Source organism: Saccopteryx bilineata, chromosome 3 (genome assembly GCF_036850765.1).
Source record: "Saccopteryx bilineata isolate mSacBil1 chromosome 3, mSacBil1_pri_phased_curated, whole genome shotgun sequence".
NCBI classification, from domain to species: Eukaryota; Metazoa; Chordata; class Mammalia; order Chiroptera; family Emballonuridae; genus Saccopteryx; species Saccopteryx bilineata.
In genome coordinates, this window is record NC_089492.1 from 37,728,792 (window position 1) to 37,751,228 (window position 22,437).

The window sequence follows — 22,437 nt, forward strand, 5'->3', positions numbered from 1 at the left end:
CTTCAGTGACTTAACCATTTCTCCAAACAATTCATTGCTTTCAAAATAACGGTTATGTGCCACTTAATAACAGAGGTATGTTCTGAGAAATGCATTGTTAGGTGATTTTGTCATTGTGCAAACATAGAGTGCTATTATGCAGACCGAGATGGCATAGCCCAATACACACCTTGGCTATCAGGAATAGTCTGTTGTTCCTAGGCTACAGCCTGTACAGCATGTACAACGTGAGATTAAATCATGCACATGAGAAAAAGACACAATCAACAGACGTGAGGCCACTGCTGGTATAACACAGCACACTTTTACAGCAAACTTCTTTGTAATAAGTAGAAAGAATACAGTTTAAAATAATGATTTAAGCTTGACTGGTGGTGGCACAGTGGATAGAGCATCGACCTGGGACACTGACGTACCAGGTTCAAAACCCTGAGATAGCCAGCTTGAGCACAGGCTTGCTGGCTTGAGCGTAGGATCTCTGACATAATCCCATGGTCACTGGCTTGAGCCCAAAGGTTGCTGGCTTGAAGCCCACTGGCTTGAGCAAGGGGTCACTGGCTCAGCTGGAGCCCCCTGGTCAAAATACGTATAAGAAAGCAATCAATGAACAACTAAAGTAATGCAAGTCCGAGTTGATGCTTTTCATCTCCCTTCCTGTTTCTCTCTCTCTTGCTAAAATAATAATAATAAAATAATGATTTAAAAGTATATATAATAAATACATAAACCAGTAACAGTCATTTATTATGATTTCAAGTCTTATGTACTATATACACAGTCGCACTATACTTCTATACAATCGGCAGCACAACAGATGTGTTTCCACCAACATCACCACAAACACATTGCTACATGACCTTATGATAGCTATGACTTCATTAGGCAATAAAAAATTTTCAACCCTGTTAAAATCTCATGGGACCACAGTTGTATATATGGTCTGTCATTGACCAAAACATCATTATGGGGCACATGACTATCATATTATAGCAATACTGCCATAACACTCTTACACATACATACAGATAATGTCCTTACATATACATATTTTTTCAAGGTATTTTAGAAATTTCATGCTAATCTGAATAGCTCAGTCAACCAAAGGTAATATTAAAAGCAGTCATGAAAGGCAGTTTTATGAGCACAGCTTTTGGAGTAATTCCAAGGGGGATCTAGGCCCAGATCTACTATTTAGCTCTCTAACCTTGAGCTACTTATTTAACCTCTTTAAGCCTCAGTTTCCTGAGAGATAATAATTGCATTTTCTCAAAAGGCTGTCATAACAATTAAGATGATGTATATCAAAAGTGTTTACCAGTGTCTAGCATACTGGAAAGGCTCAAAAGAGCTCTCACTATTCAGCGTTTTAATAATATGGAATATTGTGCTTGGTTGAAAAGTTTGCACTATTTATATAACTAAATTTATCAAAAAATAAGTATGAGGTCTCTTTCAGTAAGCAGAGTTGAGGAGTATGGCTCTATGAATTGATAAAATAAGATTAGGCGCTGAAAATTATTTTAGACATTTTTGCATGAAACAGTATAGTGATTAAGAGCATGGACTCTAAAGCTAAATAAAGTGTTTGAGTTAAAATCCTATTCCACCACTTTGGGCAAGTTATTTAAACTCTGTTCTGTTTCTTCTATAAAATATCTCCTGTTTTATCGGTAAAACGGAGATATTACTAGTACCTACCTTATAAAGTTGTAAGGATTAAAGAAATTAATATGTATAAAGTATTAGAATAATTCCTGGCCCATAGCAATGATGACGATAGAAGGCTTTCTATTATTTGACAATAAAAAGAAATGAGCTATGAAGTCACAGAGACATGCATGTTGCTAAATAAAACAAGTTGGTCTGAAAAGGCTACATACAGCATGATCCCAACTATCTGACATTATGGAAAAGCCCCCCCCCCCAAAAAAAAATTACTGGTTGCCAAGGGTTTGGGGTGGGGTAGGGGAGGGGTGAGTACAGGGAGCACAGGAGATTTTTAAAGCATTGGAACTACTCCTTATGATACTGTAAGGGTGGATACATGTCATTATGCAATTGTCAAAAACAACAGAATACAACCCCAAGAGTGAAGCCTAATATAAACTAGAGACAAGTTAAATAACAATGTGTCAGTGTTGGTCAAATAAGTTTGTAAAGTAGGATTTTTATGTTTGCTCACTTACAGTTTGCATTGGGGGCTGGGCAGCGCCAGGTATGTGGTCTGTGAAAGTGCAAATTACTTTCCTGCTTGGGGAGGGCCACTGCTTTGCTAATGTTTGCTGGAGGAGAGGTTTTCAAGCCAGAAAGTTTTAAAAAGAGAAAATGAGAAAGAGAAGAGGCAGAGAAAGGAGCCGTGTTTTGCAGGGAGAGCAGAGAGAATGCGGAGTGCTGTTGAAGAAGCCATGTTGGTAGAGAAGGAAGAAGGTGTGCAAATGGGGAACCAGAGAGCTGAGGGGCTTTTGCGAGCTCCACTGAGACTAGTGAGGCCTTTGATTCTAGGAGGAACCAGAGAAGATTCTCCGGGTTGTGGAACTGGAGAATGTGTCAGGGCTTTGGGAGCCCTGAATGAAAGGGAAGTGTTTTCTCTGTGTGTTTGCTCTTCAGCTGGTGCGAGACTTTAATAAAGGAATGGCCTACCATTTTATGGCCCCACTGTTTCTTTACCGTCTGCCCGAATCCAATGTGAACATGGCTACAATGGCAGCAGCCCTTGGCCTTATAGTCAATATTGGTTCATCAATTGTAACAAATGTACCAACTAATGAAAGATGTTAATAATCGGGGAATTCTGCAGTGGTGAGGGGAAGTATATTGGTAAACTATGTAAAAATACCCTGTAAAATTTAAATCTTTTTGTTAAGGACTTCAGTAATGCGGTCTGTGGTAGTCTTAAGTGGAAGGTTTCCCCTTCTGTTAAAAAATGTTGCTCATAGCCTGACCAGGTGGTGGTGCAGTGGATAGAGTGTTGAACTGGGATGCTCGGACCCAGGTTCGAGACTCCGAGGTCGCCAGCTTGAGCATGGGCTCATCTGGTTTGAGCAAAATTCATCAGCTTGGGCCCAAGGTTGCCAGCTTGAGCGCGGGCTCATCTGGTTTGAGCAAAAGCTCACCAGCTTGGACCCAAGGTCACTGGGTCCAACAAGGGGTTACTCAGTCTGCTGAAGGCCCATGGTCAAGGCACATATGAGAAAGCAATCAATGAACAACTAAGGTGTCGCAACACACAATGAAAAACTAATGATTGATGCTTCTCATCTCTCTCTGTTCCTGTCTGACTGTCCCTGTCTATCCTTCTCTCTGACTCACTCTCTGTCTCTGTAAAAAATACATAAATAAATAAATAAATAAATAAATAAAAATTTATAAAAAAATACAAAAACGATTCGTTTAAGTAAAAAAATTTTATTATGTAATTTGTTTATGAATAAATGTGAGTGAAAAAAATTTTAATATACAATATTTTAATAAAAATATAATTACATACCATATAAATATCCAAACTGTATTGCAACCAATCAAAACAATATTTAATTAATAGAATGAACTTGAAGAGGTTATATCACAAATAAAAGAATTATTTCGTTTTACAAACAACCTGGACATGTTTTCAGTTATCAACTTCAGCTATTGTCTATGCTACAATGCCACTTGATTCAGCACACTTGACCACAAAAATAACGAATTGTTTGACCTTGAGTGCACATTGGCAAAGTCCACCAAAAAGAATGTTGGGTTTCACATCGCTACTAAACGTCAAACAGTTCATATCAAGTACAGACGAGTACAAAAGTTGTAAATCTTTATAATGGAATTTTAAAAAAAAATAAGTATAGCGAAGTCATTTGACCAATTATTGGAAGTTAACCCTAGATTAGTCACATGCGGAATTCTTTTCTGCGTATCACTATCTTCTTAAATATCTCGATTACCCATAATCAAAGACGCTTCCACTTCTGAGTAGCTGAGATTTTAAAGTAGCGGAGAATATTAAAAATTTAATCGCGGGCTGCATAAACTCATTATGCGGGCTGTATGTTGGCTATGCCTGCTGGGTTACTCGGTCTGCTGTAGCTCCCTGGTCAAGGCACATATGAGAAAAAAAACAATCAATAAACAACTAAAGTGCTGCAATGAAAAATTGATGTTTCTCATTTCTCTCCCTTTTGTCTGTTTGTCCCTCTCTATCCCTCTCTCTGACTCTGTCTCTGTCAGGGAAAAAACAAAAGTTGCTCATAGTTAACTGGTATCTCCTGGAAATACAAAGACAGGAAAATCAATAAGTGACAAACAACTTCCCCACCAAAATGTGCTTAGAAAAATGTTGACAGGTGATGAAATTTGTCTTGGGTAACACCTGAAATTAAGTTAACCATCAAACCTGGTTTATTATTAACTATTTCATAGTTATCAAAGAAGCTATAATTTATAGAGTGTTTAGAGACTAATAAAATTGACATCTGCAAATCCAGTTTAAGAATCACCACCAACCCTTTTGAAGCCCAACATTATCCTCTTTCCCCAAAGATAACTGCAGTCCGAAATTCTGTGCTAACCATTCTTGCTTTTCTTTATAGCTTTGCCACAGAAGTTATGCATACAAATGATCATTTAGTTATGCCTGATTTTGAATTTTATATTAAGATTATACTGAATACATATATGTCTGAATTGCTTTTTTTTTCACTCAGTATTGTGGTTTAAAGTTTTTTAAAACATTAAAAAAAATACTGAGTGGTTACAAAAGAATGTTGGCCACCCACATTTCCACATGATTTGAGCAAAACCACATTCTTACTGCAGAAGAACATTCTTATTGTAAAAGACCCGATGTGATGTTCCAATCTGTCCTCCCTCCCAACTCAGAGGAAACCAATATCCACAATTTTGTGTTTATAATTTCATTATGTTTGAATCATTAAATATTGTTTATAAGTGTCTAAAGTAAAGCAAAAATGAAATATTTGCACTGTTTTGTTTTATTTATTTCTTTAAAGATTTTATTTGTTGATTTTAGAGATAGGAGAGAGAGAGAGAGAAAGGGGGTAGGAGCAGGAGTCATATGTGCCTTGACCGGACAAGTCCGGGGCTTTGGACCAGCAACCTCAGCACCCCAGGTCAACATTCCACCCACTGCACCACACAGGTCAGGCAGCGTTGGATTTTGTTTTAAAGGGAATGTGTTTAACATTTCATCATTGAGTATAATGATGTTTGCTATGGGTTTTTTATATATTTGCTTTTATTAGATCAAGAAAGTTTCCTTTCAGTCCTACTTTGCCAGAGGTCCTTCCTTCCTTTTTTTTTTTACTCCCTCCCTTTCTTCCTTCCTTCCACAAATATTTAATAAATCAGATATTGTCATGAGTTTGTGAATTCTGCAATAAACAGCCCAAAATTCTTGTCCTCAAGGAACTTAAATTCTGGTGAACAGACAATAAACTAATCAAGTGGATTATATAGTAGGCAAACTCATAGTAACAGAAAATAGATCCGAGGTAACCAGGACTTGCAGGCAATGGGGCATAGCTACTGCTTAACCAGTACAGTGTTTCTGTTAGGGCTGATGGAAGAGTTTTGGAAATACTGGTGATGGCCACACAGCACTGGGAATGTAGTGAATGCCACTGAGTAGTACACTTAAAAAATAATTAAAATGGAAATAAATAATTAAAATGGTAAATTTTGTCATGTGTATTTTAACACAATTTTCAAAAGGTTATAAAAACAGACACGGAAAACTGTTAGATTGTTAACAGCTATCAGGAAAAACAAAGCACTGAGGAGTTGGAGAGTATTGGGAATTACAAGTTTAACAAAGTTAGAATGGGAGGCCTCATAGAGGTGGCGTGGAATTCAAAATGGTTAAATTAAACTGAATCTTTTGTGTCTGAAGTCATCATACGATTTCATATTTTATATGCTATTTTAATTTGCTAGTATGATAAAATACAGCTCATTAATTTTTTATAATATAGAGCCAACCTCTTATTCCTAGAATAATTCAGCTTAGTCAATATATATATTTATATATACACTTACACATATACATACACACATGTGTAAGATATAAGTTTTATACACTCAAATTCAGATGTTCATCTGTGAGACTGGCTTTTCTCTTCTATAAAAATATTTGTCATATCCTGACCAGGCAGTGGCACAGTGGATAGAGCGTCGGACTGGGATGCAGAGGACCCGGGTTTGAGACCCCGAGGTCGCCAGCTTGAGTGCAGGCTCATCTGGTTTGAGGAAAAGCCCACCAGCTTGAACCCAAGGTCGCTGGCTCCAGCAAGGGGTTACTTGGTCTGCTGAAGGCCCGCGGTCAAGGCACATATGAGAAAGCAATCAATGAACAACAAAGGTGTTGCAACATGCAATGAAAAACTAATGATTGATGCTTCTCATCTCTCTCTGTTCCTGTCTGTCCCTGTCTATCCCTCTCTCTGACTCACTCTCTGTCTCTGTAAAAAAATAAAATAAAATAAAAAATATTTGTCATAAATATCTATCCTTGAATGTTTGATAGATTTTACCTATAAAACTGGGATTGATGTTGTCTTTGGGGAAAATTTTAAACTACTGACAATTGCTTTCATGGTAAAAGAAACATTCAGATTTTCTAGTTTCTTCTTCAATCAGTTTGGTCATTTACATTGTTGTAGATTTTGTGTACTTCATCTAAATTTTTACATCTGTAGGCATCTTTTTAATCTCATCTATCTATATTCAAGGGCCCCTTTTTATCTAAGGGGGTTTATTGGGGCTCCTTTTTCTCTTTTTTAATTAGTCTTGTCCAGAAGTTGATTAATTTTAAAGAACTAGCCCTGGCCAGCTGGCTCAGAGAATAGAGAGTCGGCTCGATGTATGGATGTCCCAGGTTTGATCCCCGGTCAGGGAACGCAAGAGAAGTAACCATCTCTGCCTCTCTTCCCCTTCCTCACTCCCTTCTCTCTCTCTTCTCTCATAGCCACTGGCTGGATCAGTTTGAGTGTTGGCCCCAGGTACTGAGGATAGCTCAGTTGGTTGAGCACGTCAGCCTCAAGCACTAAAAATAGCTTGGTTGATTCAAGCATAGGCCCAAGACAAGGGTTGACAGATAGAACCTAGTCAGGGCGCATGCAGGAGTCTGTCTCACTATCTCCTCAACTCTCACTTAAAAAAAAAATTGGCCCTGGCCAAGTGGCTCAGCGGTAGAGCGTCAGCTCAGCATGTGGATGTCCCGGGTTTGATTCCCAGTCAGGGCACACAGAAGTGCCCATCTGCTTCTCCACCCCTCTCTCTCTTGCTTCTCTCTCTCTCTCTCTCTCTCTCTCTCTCTCTCTTTCACCTCCTGCAGCCATGGCTTGATTGGAGCAAGTTGGCCCCTGGCTCTGAGGATGGCTTCATGGCCTCCACCTTAGGTGCTAAGAAGAGCTCGGTTACTAAGCAACAGAGCAATGCCCCAGATGGGCAGAACATCACACCCTAGCGGGCTTGCTGGGTCAATCCCAGTTGGGGTGTATGTGGGAGTCTGTCTCTCTGCCTCCTTTCCTCTCACTAAATTAAAAAAGAAAAAGAAAAAAAAATTTTTAAAGAACCACTTTTTGTTTGGCTGATCCTATTTTATCTTTCTTTTCTTTATCATTAATTTCTGTTCTTATATTGTCTCCAGCTCACTATGACACCTCTTTCTATTTTTATTAAGACTTTTGGCCCTGGCCGGTTGGCTCAGCGGTAGAGCGTCGGCCTAGCGTGTGGAGGACCCGGGTTCGATTCCCGGCCAGGGCACACAGGAGAAGCGCTCATTTGCTTCTCCACCCCTCCGCTGCGCTTTCCTCTCTGTCTCTCCCTTCCCCTCCCGCAGCCAAGGCTCCATTGGAGCAAAGATGGCCCGGGTGCTGAGGATGGCTCTGTGGCCTCTGCCTCAGGCGCTAGAGTGGCTCTGGTCGCAACATGGCGACGCCCAGGATGGGCAGAGCATCGCCCCCTGGTGGGCAGAGCATCGCCCCTGGTGGGCGTGCCGGGTGGATCCTGGTCGGGCGCATGCGGGAGTCTGTCTGACTGTCTCTCCCTGTTTCCAGCTTCAGAAAAATGAAAAAAAATAAAAATAAAAAAAAATAAAAAATAAAAAAAAGACTTTTATTTGTAAATGTTAAACACTACTCAAACTAGTATAAGCGGGGGGGGGGGGGAGAAATTCATAGGCTCATGAAACAGAGAAGTCCAGAGTACATGGCATCAGGCGTGCATGCTCCAGAAGCCTCATGGCACCTCCTGTCCCTTCGATGGAGGTGCTGCAGACTCAGACACAGACTACAGGGTACTAGCCCCAGCAGAACCACATTATTTCCTGATATTTCCAGCAGGAGAGTCTCAGCGAAGCCTGTGATTGGTCCAGCTCAGTTTAGGGACCCATTCCTAAATCAGTCACTGCAGCCAGGAAATTCGATCCACAGTCCAGGCTGGGCCTGAGGGGCATAGCCATGGATAGGTCATGATTTCAAATTCAAAGCCTTAGAGTTAAATTTAGAGCGCAAATCAAATGCTGGTACCCAACAAAATTAGTTGACTTGTTAGTGGCTGGGTTGGGATTTCGAGTCTTCCTTCCACACTGAAGGAGAATGACTCGATTTTGTCACATGTGAAAAGGAACACTTACGTTAACCTTTCCAACTGGCAGAAATAGCAATCTCTTTGAAGTGTGCTTTCATTAAATGATCACAAGATGTCAAACGAGAGTCACCCATATTTCCCCACTGTTGTTATATTCCTTACCTTTGACAATGTATAATTTAAAGAACTTTTTTTTCTGAAGGACACAATGAGTCAGAAGTAATTTCAGATGCTTCTATATAATAAAAGTCAGATAAAAATGTACCAAGAAAAGCTTTCAAACACTTTATTATTTCTATTTGTTCAATCAATTTTGTAAATATTGAGCCAGCAGTACAATAATTTTATAAAAATTTTGGCCATATTTTTCCCTCCAGCCAATTATATTCAGTACTTGAGGAAATTATCATGATTATATAAGAATAAAGAGCATTTGTCATCAACAAATATTTACAGAGTGCCAAATTTGTACAAGGTCCTTTAAGGCACTTTTGCCTGCCCTCTAAAGAGCTTACAATCTTTTCTTTAACATTTGGTCAACAATTAAAAAGTATTAAAAATAATTCCAAATAAAATATATAGTTTTAAGTGTTCTTTCCTAAGAAACAAAAAATTATCTATCATATATTGTGGTGAACTGAGTGATAATATACCTGTGCATACTTGCTCTCTCTGTAGCACTAGTCAATATTTACTAATATAGCAAGTTTTACTGGAACAGTCTTGAACATGTTCGTGCCAATAAATGCCAATGAGAAAAATCCAGAAGTGCTGCTCTCAGCAGTTCAGCAGACTTAAAGTTCTGTTAATAGTTGTGGTTTGGCTAACTTGTGATAACAACACTAAGTAATAATAATAACCTCTCATATACATCAATAGGGTTTGTTATTTTGTTTATGGGGTTTTTTTTTTTTGTATTTTTCTTAAGTTGGAAACGGGGAGGCAGTCAGACAGACTCCCGTATGCACCCGACTGGGATCCACCTGGCATGCCCACCAGGGGGCGATGCTCTGCCCATCTGGGGTGTTGCTCTGCCGCAATAAGAGCCATTCAAGTGCCTGAGGCAGAGGCCACAGAGCCATCCTCAGTGCCTGGGCCAACTTTGCTCCGATGGAGCCTCGGCTGCGGGAGGGGAAGAGAGAGAGAGGAAGGAGAGGGGGAGGGGTGGAGAAGCAGATGGGCACTTCTCCTGTGTACCCTGGCTGGGAATCGAACCCGGGACTCCTGCACGCCAGGCCGACGCTCTACCACTGAGCCAACCGGCCAGGGTCAATAGGTTTTTTGACTGACAGAATTATGTGTAATATATAGATTTCATCTTTTTTTTTTTTTTTTTTTTTTTTTTACAGAGACAAGAGAGAGTCAGAGAGAGGGACAGACAGACAGGAATGAAGAGAGATGAAAAGTATCAATCATTAGTTTTCGTTGCGACACTTTAGTTGTTCATTGATTGTTTTCTCATATGTGCCTTGACCATGGGTCTTCAGCAGACCGAGTAACCCCTTGCTGGAGCCAGCGACCTTGGGTCCAAGCTGGTCAGCTTTGCTCAAACCAGATGAGCCAGCGCTTAAACTGGCGACCTTGGGGTCTCGAACCTGGGTCCTCCGCATCCCATTCCGACGCTCTATCCACTGCGCCACCACCTAGTCAGGCTCATCTTTTAAGGTTTATCTTTTTGGAAGTTTGTACCATGAACATATATTCATTTTATACTAAGAAAAACTTATTTTAATAATAAAATTACCTAAATAATCACTGTGCCACACTCAGGTACTTAGACAAAAGTAATGTTACTTTAATCAAAAACCTTTTTTTAAAAAAATCTTTTATTTTTATTTTAGAAAAAAGAGAAAGAGAAGCAGGAAGCATCAACTCCCATATGTGCCTTGAGCAGGCAAGCCCAGGGTTCTGAACTGGCGACCTCAGCAATCTAGGTTGATGTGTACTCATCTAAATCCACTGCGCCACCACAGGTCAGGCTCATAAATCTTTTAAAACAAATTCTGATACCTACAAAACTTGAAGCAAATCCATACTGATCCACTAAGTAACTGCTAGTTGACAAACTATTAGTTCATCCTCACACTGAGTTGTATGAGTGATGATGGTTGGAAAAGTCACTGCTGGACCTCATGATTTTCTAGTTACGTACTGGAGCTGAAACTCCCTCCCAACCCAAAGCCACCACTGCCATGGAGCCATGGAAAGCTTCTCTTCTTTTTTCCTTTTAATGATTTTTTTTTTAGATTTTATTTATTCACTTTTAGAGGTGGAGAGGAGCATAAAGCATCAACTCCCCATATGTGCCGTAATCAGGCAAGCCTGGATTTTGAACTGGCGAACTCAGTGTTCCAGGTGGAGAAAGCATCTTTTCTTGTCAGTGAGTAACTTCTTAAAGTGTTTGGAATGAGGGTCACATAAGTCAATTCAATATAATATGCATAACCTTTTTCCATAAATTTAGATAACATGAACGATGTTTTGCTACAGTTACTTTTATTTTATTAAGGAAATTTTGAGAACTATCTATATTCTACAAGGAAAAAAAATGAGGCAGATGTCAAACCAAAATTAGTATCCCTATGTGGTTTTGCAGAACGCTTTTTCTAGAAAACTGTTGAGCCCTGCAGACCTCAGTCCCCGACGGTTGATAGTGCAGCATGTTCACTCTGGTCAGTAGCACATTATTAAACAGAAAGGGTAATAAATTAGGGTAATAAAATATGGACTGGCCCTTCTCCCACCTTCAAAAGTTATTGAAGCCGGGACTGATGTCTGGAGATTTCTTTCATTCGGCACAGAAATAATATTATTTTTAGCTTGTGATATCTCAAATATTGTCCAAGAAATTAGCTGAGTAGTATTTCTGAGATAAAGCTAACGGCCTCCAATTTTACTGTATGTGATTTAGTAATGCCAGGGATTCCCTGACTTCTGTTGATAGTAAAAGAAACTGACGAGAGAAATTCCTCACCTGGCAGCTGCAATTAAAACTTTGAGATTATAACCAAATGCCTATTAAACTTTATAAACTCTGGGGAGGAGAGGAGCTGACAAAGTTTTAGGTTAAATGATATCCTCTACGTAAATGCTTTCCACTTTTCAGACGCAGCCATGCCTCACTGTTTGGTGTGGGGAAAGAAAGAAAGAAGAGGAGCGTTCTCTTTTCACCTCACAGATGTGTGTGGACCACATGAACGGCTTTAGGGTGGCATCTGTCAAACAATTCGGAATTAATCAGGTCACCAAATTACCTTTATAAAACTGAGATGCTTGTAATATCAGATGCTCTAACAAGCTATTGTGTTTTCCAAATGAGCAATGTAAATTCTATGAGGGTTATTTGACCATGACCATCCAAACTCTTTGATTAGTTAAATGTGGAAATAACATTTTCCTTTATCCAAGGCCAAGTGAGGAATAACGTGTTTGCTAAAAGTGATGTAGGTGTTTTGACTGCTCAGAGGCTATTAACTATTCTAGGAGCTCTTACTCCAAAATCTAAATAAATGGGGAAAGAAAGTCTAAATGAGGAAAGCAATAAGGTCACAAGTTGACCACATGCTCCTATTCTGTGGGTCCCCTGGGAGGCTAGATACAAAGCACTTCTGGCCAAGAGTTTTGGAGTCTGGACTGGGGAATTCCTGCATTGGCAACTGCACCCTCTGCTGGTAAATGCAAATGTTCTCTCCTAATGGGAATGCTCGCTGGCAAATCATTTGTTTCCTATTTCCTTCCAGTTAGGAATAGAAAATACTGAAACTATCTTTTTCATTTCTCACTTAAATATTTTTTCTATTTATTACTTTTAGAAAGAGAGAGGAAGGGAGGGAGAGAGAGAGACATCAACTTATTGTTCCACTGATCCATGCATTCATTGGTTGATTCTTATATGTACCCTGACCAGGGATTTAACCTGTAACCCTGGCTTATTGGGATTATATTCTAACCATCTGAGCTACCCCACCAGAGCTTTGAAATTATTTTAAGCCCTGGCTGGTTGGCTCAGTGGTACAGTGTTGTCTGGCGTGTGAATGTCCTGGATTCTATTCCTGGTCAGGGCCCATTTGCTTCTCATCCTCGCCACCTCCCCCCTCCCTTCTCTCTTTCTTTCTCTGTCTTCCCCTCCCTCAACCATGGCTCAACTGGTTCCAGCGAGTTGGACTTGAGCGCTGAGCTCTGCTTCAGGCACTAAAAAACAGCGGCTGGGTTGCAGAGCAACGAGCATGGTCCCAGGTGGGCAGAGCATCACCCCCTAGTGGGCTTGCCAGGTAAATCCCAGTTGGGGCGCATATGGGAGTCTCTCTAATGCCCCTCCTCTCACTAAAAAAAAAAAAATTAATATAAGATAAACTGGGCTACAAAGTGGCTACACTGCACCCAGAATTAGAAAATCAAGCCCTGCCTTACCAGGTGGTGGCACAGTGGACAGAGCATCAACCTGGGATGCCAAGGTCCCAGGTTCCAAACCCCAAGGTCATAGGCTTGAGTGCGGGCTCATCCAGCTTGAGTAAGGGGTCTCAGGATTAAGTGTGGGATTATAGACATGACCTCATGGTCACTGGTTTGAGCTGAAAGGTCTCTAGCTTGAAGCCCAAGGGCACTGGATTGAGCAAGGGGTCTCTGGTTCAGTTGGAGCCCCGCCTCCATCAAGGCATGTATAAGAAACAATCGTTGATGCTTCCTACTCCCCCCACCTTCTTTCTGTCCTTCTCTCTCTCTCCTCTCTAAAAGTGAATAAATAAAAAAAGAAGGAAAAAGAAAAAAAGAATCACTATTGTTTACCTAGAGCTAAGTACAATATATACGCAAAGACTGACATAATGTCTTATTACCAAATCACTACCTATTTTCTTAGTTTGAACTACTATTTTTATTTCTTTTTCTTTTCAACTACTATTTTTAATATACCTATATTGCTACTAAATAGTTGTTGAAAGAACAAATGCATACCAAATACTAATATTAAAATATTTCTTTAAAAAAAAAAGAAGCAATCAATGAAAAACTAAAGTGCCGCAACTATGAATTGATGCTTTTCATCTCTTTCCCTTCCCTATCTCTGTTTCTGTCTCTCCCTCCTCCCCAAAAAAAGAAAGAAAAAAAATCAAAGTTTTTCAGTTAATTTATTACAAATAGCTCATGTCTTCTGTCCAATTTGTACATTTTGAATCTGGGAGAAAAGCTGATAATCTCTTCTCAGAGTGTGGGGACTTAGGATCAGAATGCACTATGCGATGCTAAGTCTATCCGTCTTAGGCAAAAGGAAAACAATCTAACATAGGAAAGGACAGATTATTGGTTTTACATGCACTTTTCACAATATAAGGTCTATGTAAATTTTCATTTGTGTTTTAAATGTGGTAGCATAAATATACACTTATATTTTAGCATATACATATTGCCTGGCATAGACATCACCTTCTTGTGGAAGTAAACACGAGAAACTTTATTATCTTTTTTGTAGAAGGACTAGGGATATGGGAGGGAGAAGTTCACTGGCCATTTTATACCTTTCTGTATTATTTGAGTTTTAGTATAGACATTTATTACTTTAATTTTGTTTTTAAAAATTAATTAACATTATTTAAATGAAATATTTCAATTTTGGAAAATTCAAATATAAAAATTTTTAATTTTCTTTATAAGTTTTTTTTCTGTTTAGAAAGAGGAGAGAGAAAGTGGAGGAGGAGCAAGAAGCATCAACTCATAGTTGCTTCTCTTATGGGCCTTAACCAGGCAAGCCTGAGGTTTCGAACCGGCGACCTCAGTATTCTAAGTCAGTGCTTTATCCTCTGTACTACCACAGGTCAAGCTAATTTTCTTTTTTCTTTTCTTTTCTTAAATGTTTATTTTATTGATTTTAGAGAGAGAGAGAAAGAGACAGGCACATTAATCTATTCTTGTATGTGCCCTAACTGGGGATCAAACTGACAACCTTTGGACTTCAGGACGATGCTCTAACCAACTGAGCTATCCAGCCAGGGCCAGGCTAATTTTCTTTATAAGTTTTGAATAAAAATAATATTAGCTAAAAGAATAAGAACAGTTTCTAAAAAGGTGTTAGTAACCACGTTAAAGGCCAAAGACAAAAGTATAAAAAGTATCATAATTTTAGACAAATTTTCCAAATTTTTCTGACAGTGATTTTAGTTATTAATGGAAAATAATGGGATTAATAAAAAATTTGGAAACTTATATTACAATTATGTATTAATGTTTTTGAAAAAGGGTTCTTTCAGTGACAAATTCTGAATAGATCTTTAACATATGGTAGATATTAGAAAAAACCCCACACAACGGAGAATAGACCTTTATGCCTATTAGGTAAATAAATCCTATTATTCCAGTACTTGATAAAAGTATAATTCCACTTTTTAAGGTGATCATTCATATTTTACACTAAGCTCTGACATTTTCTACTTATTAGATATTTATATTAAAATACTTTTTGGTCAGGAAAAACACCTTTGGATTACTACAACATGTAGCTTGAAAGATATTTTATCAGTTCTGATTTCTATAACTTTCTAACTGAAAAATACTGCTCTACTTACAGCTACACCAAATACATAGCTTGTACTGAGCTTGTGCAGCCTCAGCAGGAAAATGTTAGCATTACACAAATGCATATTTGCATATTTTAATATATTCTTTTAAAATGAATTAATGTAAATGAGAATCCTTGGTATTTATTATTCATTTATTGAGCCAACAAATTTTTTTTTTTTTTCATTTTTCTGAAGCTGGAAACAGGGAGAGACAGTCAGACTCCCGCATGCGCCCGACCGGGATCCACCCGGCACGCCCACCAGGGGCGATGCTCTGCCCATCCTGGGCGTCGCCATGTTGCGACCAGAGCCACTCTAGCGCCTGAGGCAGAGGCCACAGAGCCATCCCCAGCGCCCGGGCCATCTTTGCTCCAATGGAGCCTTGGCTGCGGGAGGGGAAGAGAGAGACAGAGAGGAAAGCGCGGCGGAGGGGTGGAGAAGCAAATGGGCGCTTCTCCTATGTGCCCTGGCCGGGAATCGAACCCGGGTCCTCCGCACGCTAGGCCGACGCTCTACCACTGAGCCAACCGGCCAGGGCCCGAGCCAACAAATATTTATCAAGCATCTAGCCTGACCTGTGGTGGCACAGTGGATAAAGCGTCGACCTGGAAATGCTGAGGTTGCTGGTTCAAAACCCTGGGCTTGCCTGGTCAAGGCACATATGGGAGTTGATGCTTCCAGCTCCTCTCCCCTTCTCTCTCTATGTTTCTCTCTCTCCCCCTCTCTCTCCTCTCTAAAAATGAATAAATAAAATTTAAAAAAAACTTAAAAAAAAAAAAAAAGCATCTATTATGGCCTATTAAAGTAGAGAAACTAATGCCTGACTACAAAGATACATTAAACAGTCTTCACTCTCAATGAAATCACAATCCAGTTTCTTTCTTTAGCAGAAAGAACGACTTCACCTGCTCAAGTAATTTCTCTTGTTGGCTACCTCAACTCTTTAAAGTCGGAAACATAAACTGATATTAAAATGAATAAAGAGGACAATTCTGACTATATCCTATATTCTTAAAATTAATTACAAGTCATCTTAGTAATTTTAATGTAAAAGCTAAAGTAAGAGTCTAGTTAATTCATCTGAGCAATTATCTTAAAAATATATATTTACAAATAAGACAAAGAAACCAAAATTTTCCAGAATATAATTCTATCTCGATATTAAAAAATAAGGCACTTAATGATGGGCAAGATTGTGATTTACATATAATATAATCATTTACCAAAATCCCTTGGCAACTTTGGAAAAATTCTTGAAAAGTGCTTTTCTATTATGGTGCATCATTTAACATTAATAAAACATTATAAATAGTTTTTAAATCTCGAATTCTTAGCTCCTTTGCACCTCTAAAGCCTAATATTAAATCAAAGTAATCTAAAAAAATTAGGCCGAAGGACTAACTCCACAGGGACAACAAACCTAGGTTTTAATTTTTACTGTTTGTTGCCTTTGAAATACATTTAAAAGTTAATTAGTTCAAAATACCTTTAATGTCAGTCAAAAGGGTCACCAATGAAAACACCTCACATCAGTGTAAAATCAATAGCTGATTTAAAGTGGCACATGGAAAATGTGTAGCCTTTCATTGTGAAAACACCTAATCTTACAACAGCACCGGAGTTTGAATAATAAGGCTCTACAGAATTAGATAGACTTAAGGTAATTAGATGACATACTTTCTATGGTTTCTACCAGTGTAAATTCAGTGCTAAGAAAGACACCCTAGGTATAGTTTGCAGCATTTTATTGTTCATTCTTATTCCATAGTAAAATAATTATAACTGTGACTTTATTATCCTGAGCTCCCTAAAATTTGCTAACTCCCTCCTCCAGCCACCTATACCTAAAGGTTTATATTTTCATTTTAGGGTCTCATTTTCTATACTGAATGGACCCATTGCCACAATGAAGAAAGCACCCTCAAATATTGTACTTAAATTATCATAAACCCTAGTTGTTATTGGCTCTGGCTACTGTCATTTTAAATGTATATTCTAAGTAGCTAAGAAAACTTTGCAACTTAGCAGTTTTATGGAAGAACATAATCAAGAACATGATAACCATACTCTTTTTATAAAACACATAGATCTTGAAAGAAAATGTAACCACAAGTCTCACCACATTTTTCTGTCTCTACTCTTAACACACCGTGTTGTTTCGCCCTTCATCACCGTACCTATCTAAGTGGCTGCTGAAAGATCCACAGCCTCTCCTGTTTCTTCTTCTTTTGTTTCAGCTCCTTCACTTACTTTCTCCGTCTCTGTTTCAACCTTTTCTCCTGTCTCACCTGGAAAAGTAACCAAAAGAGATATTAAGAGATGCTTATTCAGCATTAGTAATAAAGTACCCCAGCTGGTTTTCCAGTGGAGACAGCTCTTAATCTTTAGGTCTAAACAATGAGCTTTTCTGGTGGTTTCAAGAAAGGTGATCACCCTGGTTCTCTCAGATCCCTGAATTCCAGTGCCAATGCTTCTGAATCTGGAGGCCCCAATGCAAATCTGTCTCCCTAAGAAGTCAGTTTGCACAACAGTGGCCCCCATGCTTATGGGTGGAGTCAAGTAGTACCTGCATCTTTTGGTAGGACCATATTCCTGTTCACTGAGTGCCCCTTGGCTCCGCATGACATTCCATGCGCCCCTCACTTCACTCGCAGTCATTATGCTAGGCCCTAGAGCAGGGGTAGGGAAACTTTTTGGCTGAGAGAGCCATGAACGCCACATATTTTAAAATGTAAATCTGTGAGAGCCATACAACGACCCGTATACATTACGCATTATCCAATAAAAATTGGGTGTTGTCCTGGAGGACAGCTGTGATTGGCTCCAGCCACCCGCAACCATTAACATGGGCGGTAAGAAATGAATGGATTGTAATACATGAGAATGTTTCTATATATATATATATATTTATTTATTTATTTATTTATTTATTTTTTACAGAGTCAGAGAGAGAGTCAGAGAGAGGGATAGACAGGGACAGACAGACAGGAACGGAGAGATGAGAAGCATCAACCATTAGTTTTTCGTTGCGCATTGCGACACCTTAGTTGTTCATTGATTGCTTTCTCATATGTGCCTTGACCACGGGCCTTCAGCAGACCGAGTAACCCCTTGCTGGAGCCAGCGACCTTGGGTCCAAGCTGGTGAGCTTTTGCTCAAACCATATGAACCCACGCTCAAGCTGGCGACCTTGGGGTCTCGAACCTGGGTCCTCAGCATCTCAGTCCAATGCTCTATCCACTGTGCCACCGCCTGGTCAGGCTAGAATGTTTTATATTTTTAACGTTATTATTTTTTTATTAAAGATTTGTCTGCAAGCCAGATGCAGCCATCAAAAGAGTCACATGTGGCTCGTGAGCCATAGGTTTCCGACCCCTGCCCTAGAGACTTGAGTTTGCCAACCCTAGTCTATCAAAGATACGCTTTCCTTGCTTCTCCCTGTTATTCCCAGAGTACTTTTACATATTTCATTGAGTGCTTACCTCAGTAGACTGGGGCAATTTTCATAAATTCTGCCTTCTTCCCACTAGACTGTGACCCCCTCAAGAATAGGAGCTATCTCTTACTCCTTTTGCACCCTGGCACCTAGCATGTGATTAAGCCCACAAAAACTGCAGTTAATAAATGAAAGAAGAAACAGATCAATAAGTGCTTTACTTAATTATAATGTAAAGCTAAAATTTGCCAAAATGTAAATCATGCCCCAGAAGAAACCTTATTAATAAGTCCAATAAAGAATAGTATAAATACCATTTGTTTTACTCTGGCAAAGTACATTTTAAAAACAATACATGCCAAGACAATACATTTGCCCCAATCCATAGGCAGACAGGGGCAAACTGATCATTTTTTTTCCTTATTGAATTTATTGGGGTGACACTGGTTAACAGAATTATACAGGCTTCAGGTGCCCAATTATACAGCACATCATCTGTACAGTGTATTGTGTGGTCACCACCCCAAGTCAAGTCTCCTTCCACCACCATTCATCCCCCCTCTACCCTCCTCTACATCCCCAACTTCTCCTCCCTCCAGCAATCACCACACAGTTTGTCTGTGTCCATGAGTTTTTTCTCTTTTTCCCCCCATTTTTTGCTCAGTCCCTCCACCCTTCTCACCCAGTCCCCACCCTCGACAGTTGTCAGCCTGCAATAGTAATTGAGTAATTGTGTGTGTGTGTGTGTGTGTGACAGAGACAGAGAAAGAGAGAGACAGAGAGACAGAGAGAGGGACAGACAGAAAAGGGAGAGAGATGAGAAGCATCAATTCTTTGTTGCAGCTTTTTAGTCTTAGTTGTTCATTGATTGCTTTCTCATATGTGCCTTGACTGGGGAGCAGAGCTAGTGACCCGTTGCTCAAGTCAGCGACCTTGGGCTTAAGCCAGCGACCATGGGGTCTTGTCTATGATCCCATGTTCAAGCCAGATAAGCCCACGCTCAAGCCAGCAACCTCAGGGTTTCGAACTTGGGTCCTCTATGTCTCAGTTCAATGCTCTATCCACTGTGCCACCGCCTGGTCAGGCTGCAACAGTAATTTTTTAAGGCTAAGACTGGCAAAGATGAAAATTATACTCTCAGATCCATTATTTGTATATTGTTTCATTAGAAGGTTAATTCCTCCACAAACCATCTGTCATCTTTACTTTGGATCCTCACATCATACATGGGACCTGATGAAGAGTGAACTTGGAACAATTCAGAAATTTTAATATGTTGCTTCAATACTTGGTTCCATTCAATGATGAAATTCTAGGTGAAAACTATAGACACAGACCATGCTTTAGAAAGTTTTGCAAGGAAACCAAATTCCTGTTTTCTAGGTATGGCTTCTGCCTTTGGTTTGGGTCAAATGAACTTCAACCACCAGGAATAGAGTCCTCAGTGGCTATGTGTCAGCCTCCTCCCCTAGGGATAATCTCCTACGGAGCCCACCTAAACACCCTAAATCTTTACCAGCATAATTCTTACCCTCAATATGTTGGTTCTCTTTGTTACTGTGAATTTTCCTGACAAATTCCATGTTGGTCCCTGTTTCTAGAATTCCTATTGGATGCTCCCCACTTCCAATTACTCCTTCAGGCTGACTCTGCTCCATGTTTCCTGGGCCTTCAGGACTTTCATGAATCAAATCGTTCTTTACAGCCATTTCCACAAGCTGACTCCCGTCCGGTATTTCCAGACATCCATTCTTTTTGGGAAATGTTTCTTGAAGTTGCTGCTTTTCTGCTGTTTCCAATAACTGACTTCCTTCTGGTGTTTCCAGAAATCCTTCCTCTTTGGGCATTGCTTCTAGAAGCTGAGACTGCTCACCTCTTCCCAGCGTTTCTGGAAGTTGATGCTGATCAGTTGTTTTAACCAGCTGACTTCCTTCCAATATTTCTGGAGATTCGGTCTCGGTGGGAACTGTTTCTAGGAGTTGGGGCTTTCCCATTGCTTCTTGAGGTTGTGGCTCTCTCCCTGCTTCCAGAGGTGGAATTTTTTCAGCCATTCTTAGAGGGTTCATCTTTCTGGCAGTCTGTGGAATCTCAGCCTCTCCTCCCACTCCGAGAGAGTCCCTCTCTACTGCTGTCCTCAAAGGCTGATGCTTGGCTTCTGTTCCTAAAGGTTCAGTCTCAGCATTTCCCTCTAAAGGCTGGGCCTCTGTCACTGCTTCCAGATCTTTCTGTTCTTCTGCTTCTGGATTATCATCTTTGCCACTTTGAAGAAGAGGCCCAGACTCTGTGGGTCCCTGTAGAGGCTGAGTCTTCTCTGTGGATCCTGGTGGGTCTGCAACATCCTTTGCCAGGGCCTGTTCATGAAGGGACTTAACACCATTAGTTGTGGACACCGCTGAAATCTTGAGCTTCTCTCCTGGAGGAAGGCTTTCCTTTTCCTTGTCATAAGTAGTAGGTTCTCTTCCCAGCGAACGTGGTTTGGGTTGAACAAAGCAGGACTCACTTTCGTCTGTGGTTGAAAGATACATATTTGAAGTTACTTTTTAGTCATTTATTTGGAGAAGAAAAAGAAAATACACACTATTATTTAGTATGTATCTTGAGAAACTACATTGCTTTCAAAAAGTAGATTTACAGTTTAAGATAGTCCACGATACAAATGAGAACAGAAAGGCCATACCATGATCCTAACACCCCCTAATTCAAATCTCTTTACTGTCTTCAGCTCAAATACCTCATCTTAAACATTACAGTCCTCCAAAATCGCAGGGTTTTTTTCCATTTGCTCCTTATGCATCTTCTCAAGGCTCCTGTCCCATATTCTAGTTTAGTCACTTTGTTTTGTCATGTTCTTGTCCCTGTTCCACCTTCCTTCCTCCTTAGACTTAGTTGAAGATTTCACCATGTGTGATCCTTTGGCTGCTGGAACTGTCTCACTTTCCTACTAAAGTAAAACGACCTTCAGAGGAAGGAAGAGGCCCCATGACAGAGAAGTCCCACTAGGTAAAGACTAAGATGTCTGGGAATGAAGGTGGTACATTCAGTTCAGCCTGAGTTTCATTTCATTTTCAGGGCATAGTGGGAAGAGAAATAAAGGGAGAGTTGGGAAACATGCATTTTTATTATGGCTCTTCCTCCAACTCTGTGATCCGGGCACTTAGTTCCTAACGACCTGGTCTGTAGACGGGCAGTAATCTGCCTCTCCTACCTGTCTCAGAGTTGTATGAGCCATCACCTCACATTACACAATGAATGCAAAAGTCAGTGTGGCAACATGTTTGTATTTTTTGACCCAGTAATTCTACTTCTGGAAATTTATCCTAAAAGCATAAATATCAAGAAAATGCTTTGAGGAAAAATATATCACCCCTGTATTCTTTAAAAGAGCAAATGCTGGAAAACTAAAGTCTAACAATTGGGGTAAAACAAATATTCTGCCAGATAAAATATTACTATGCCATCAAAAAAATATGGTTAAGAAGACCATATGCTAAAATAAGAAAAGAATTATGATATATGATATATAAGTAAAAAAACCAGCACTCACAGTTGGGTTAATCAAATTAAATAATGCCTATAACGAGTTTATTAGCACAAGCTCTTCTGTGCAATTAAGAGCTCAATCAGCTATCAATTTTATATACAGCTGAAAGGGAGTGAGGAGGGAAGTCACATCACAAATGGAGGGGAAAATACTGGGAGAAAATGGGCCTCTAGATGATATATTTCTTCTTCTATACATTTTTCCAAAGATAGTTTTTCTTTTCTTTTTTAAAATATTTATTGATTTTAGAGAGAAGAAAGAAAGAGGGGGAAGGAAGTGGGGGAAGAAGCCAGAAGCACCAACTTATATGCGCC

At 39.7% G+C, this 22,437-nt stretch overlaps 1 protein-coding gene across 6 annotated transcripts in view; it reads right to left on the reverse strand.

Annotated features, from left to right (window-relative positions):
* Nucleotides 1-3,456: 3,456 nt before the first annotated feature.
* Nucleotides 3,457-22,437, reverse strand: part of ERICH5 (glutamate rich 5) — a 50,539-nt gene continuing 31,558 nt past the window's right edge. For 5 of the 6 annotated variants that reach the window (XM_066265992.1, XM_066265989.1, XM_066265990.1 and 2 more), the window contains 2 exons: nt 20,114-21,088; nt 15,933-17,434 (listed from right to left, as the gene is read on the reverse strand). In XM_066265992.1, coding sequence (XP_066122089.1) covers nt 17,328-17,434; nt 20,114-21,088 — 1,082 coding nt within the window. In that variant the 3' untranslated portion in view covers nt 15,933-17,327. Of the gene's footprint in view, nt 4,079-15,932; nt 17,435-20,113; nt 21,089-22,437 lie in introns of those variants that run through there. The other variant, XM_066265988.1, reaches the window with a different exon arrangement.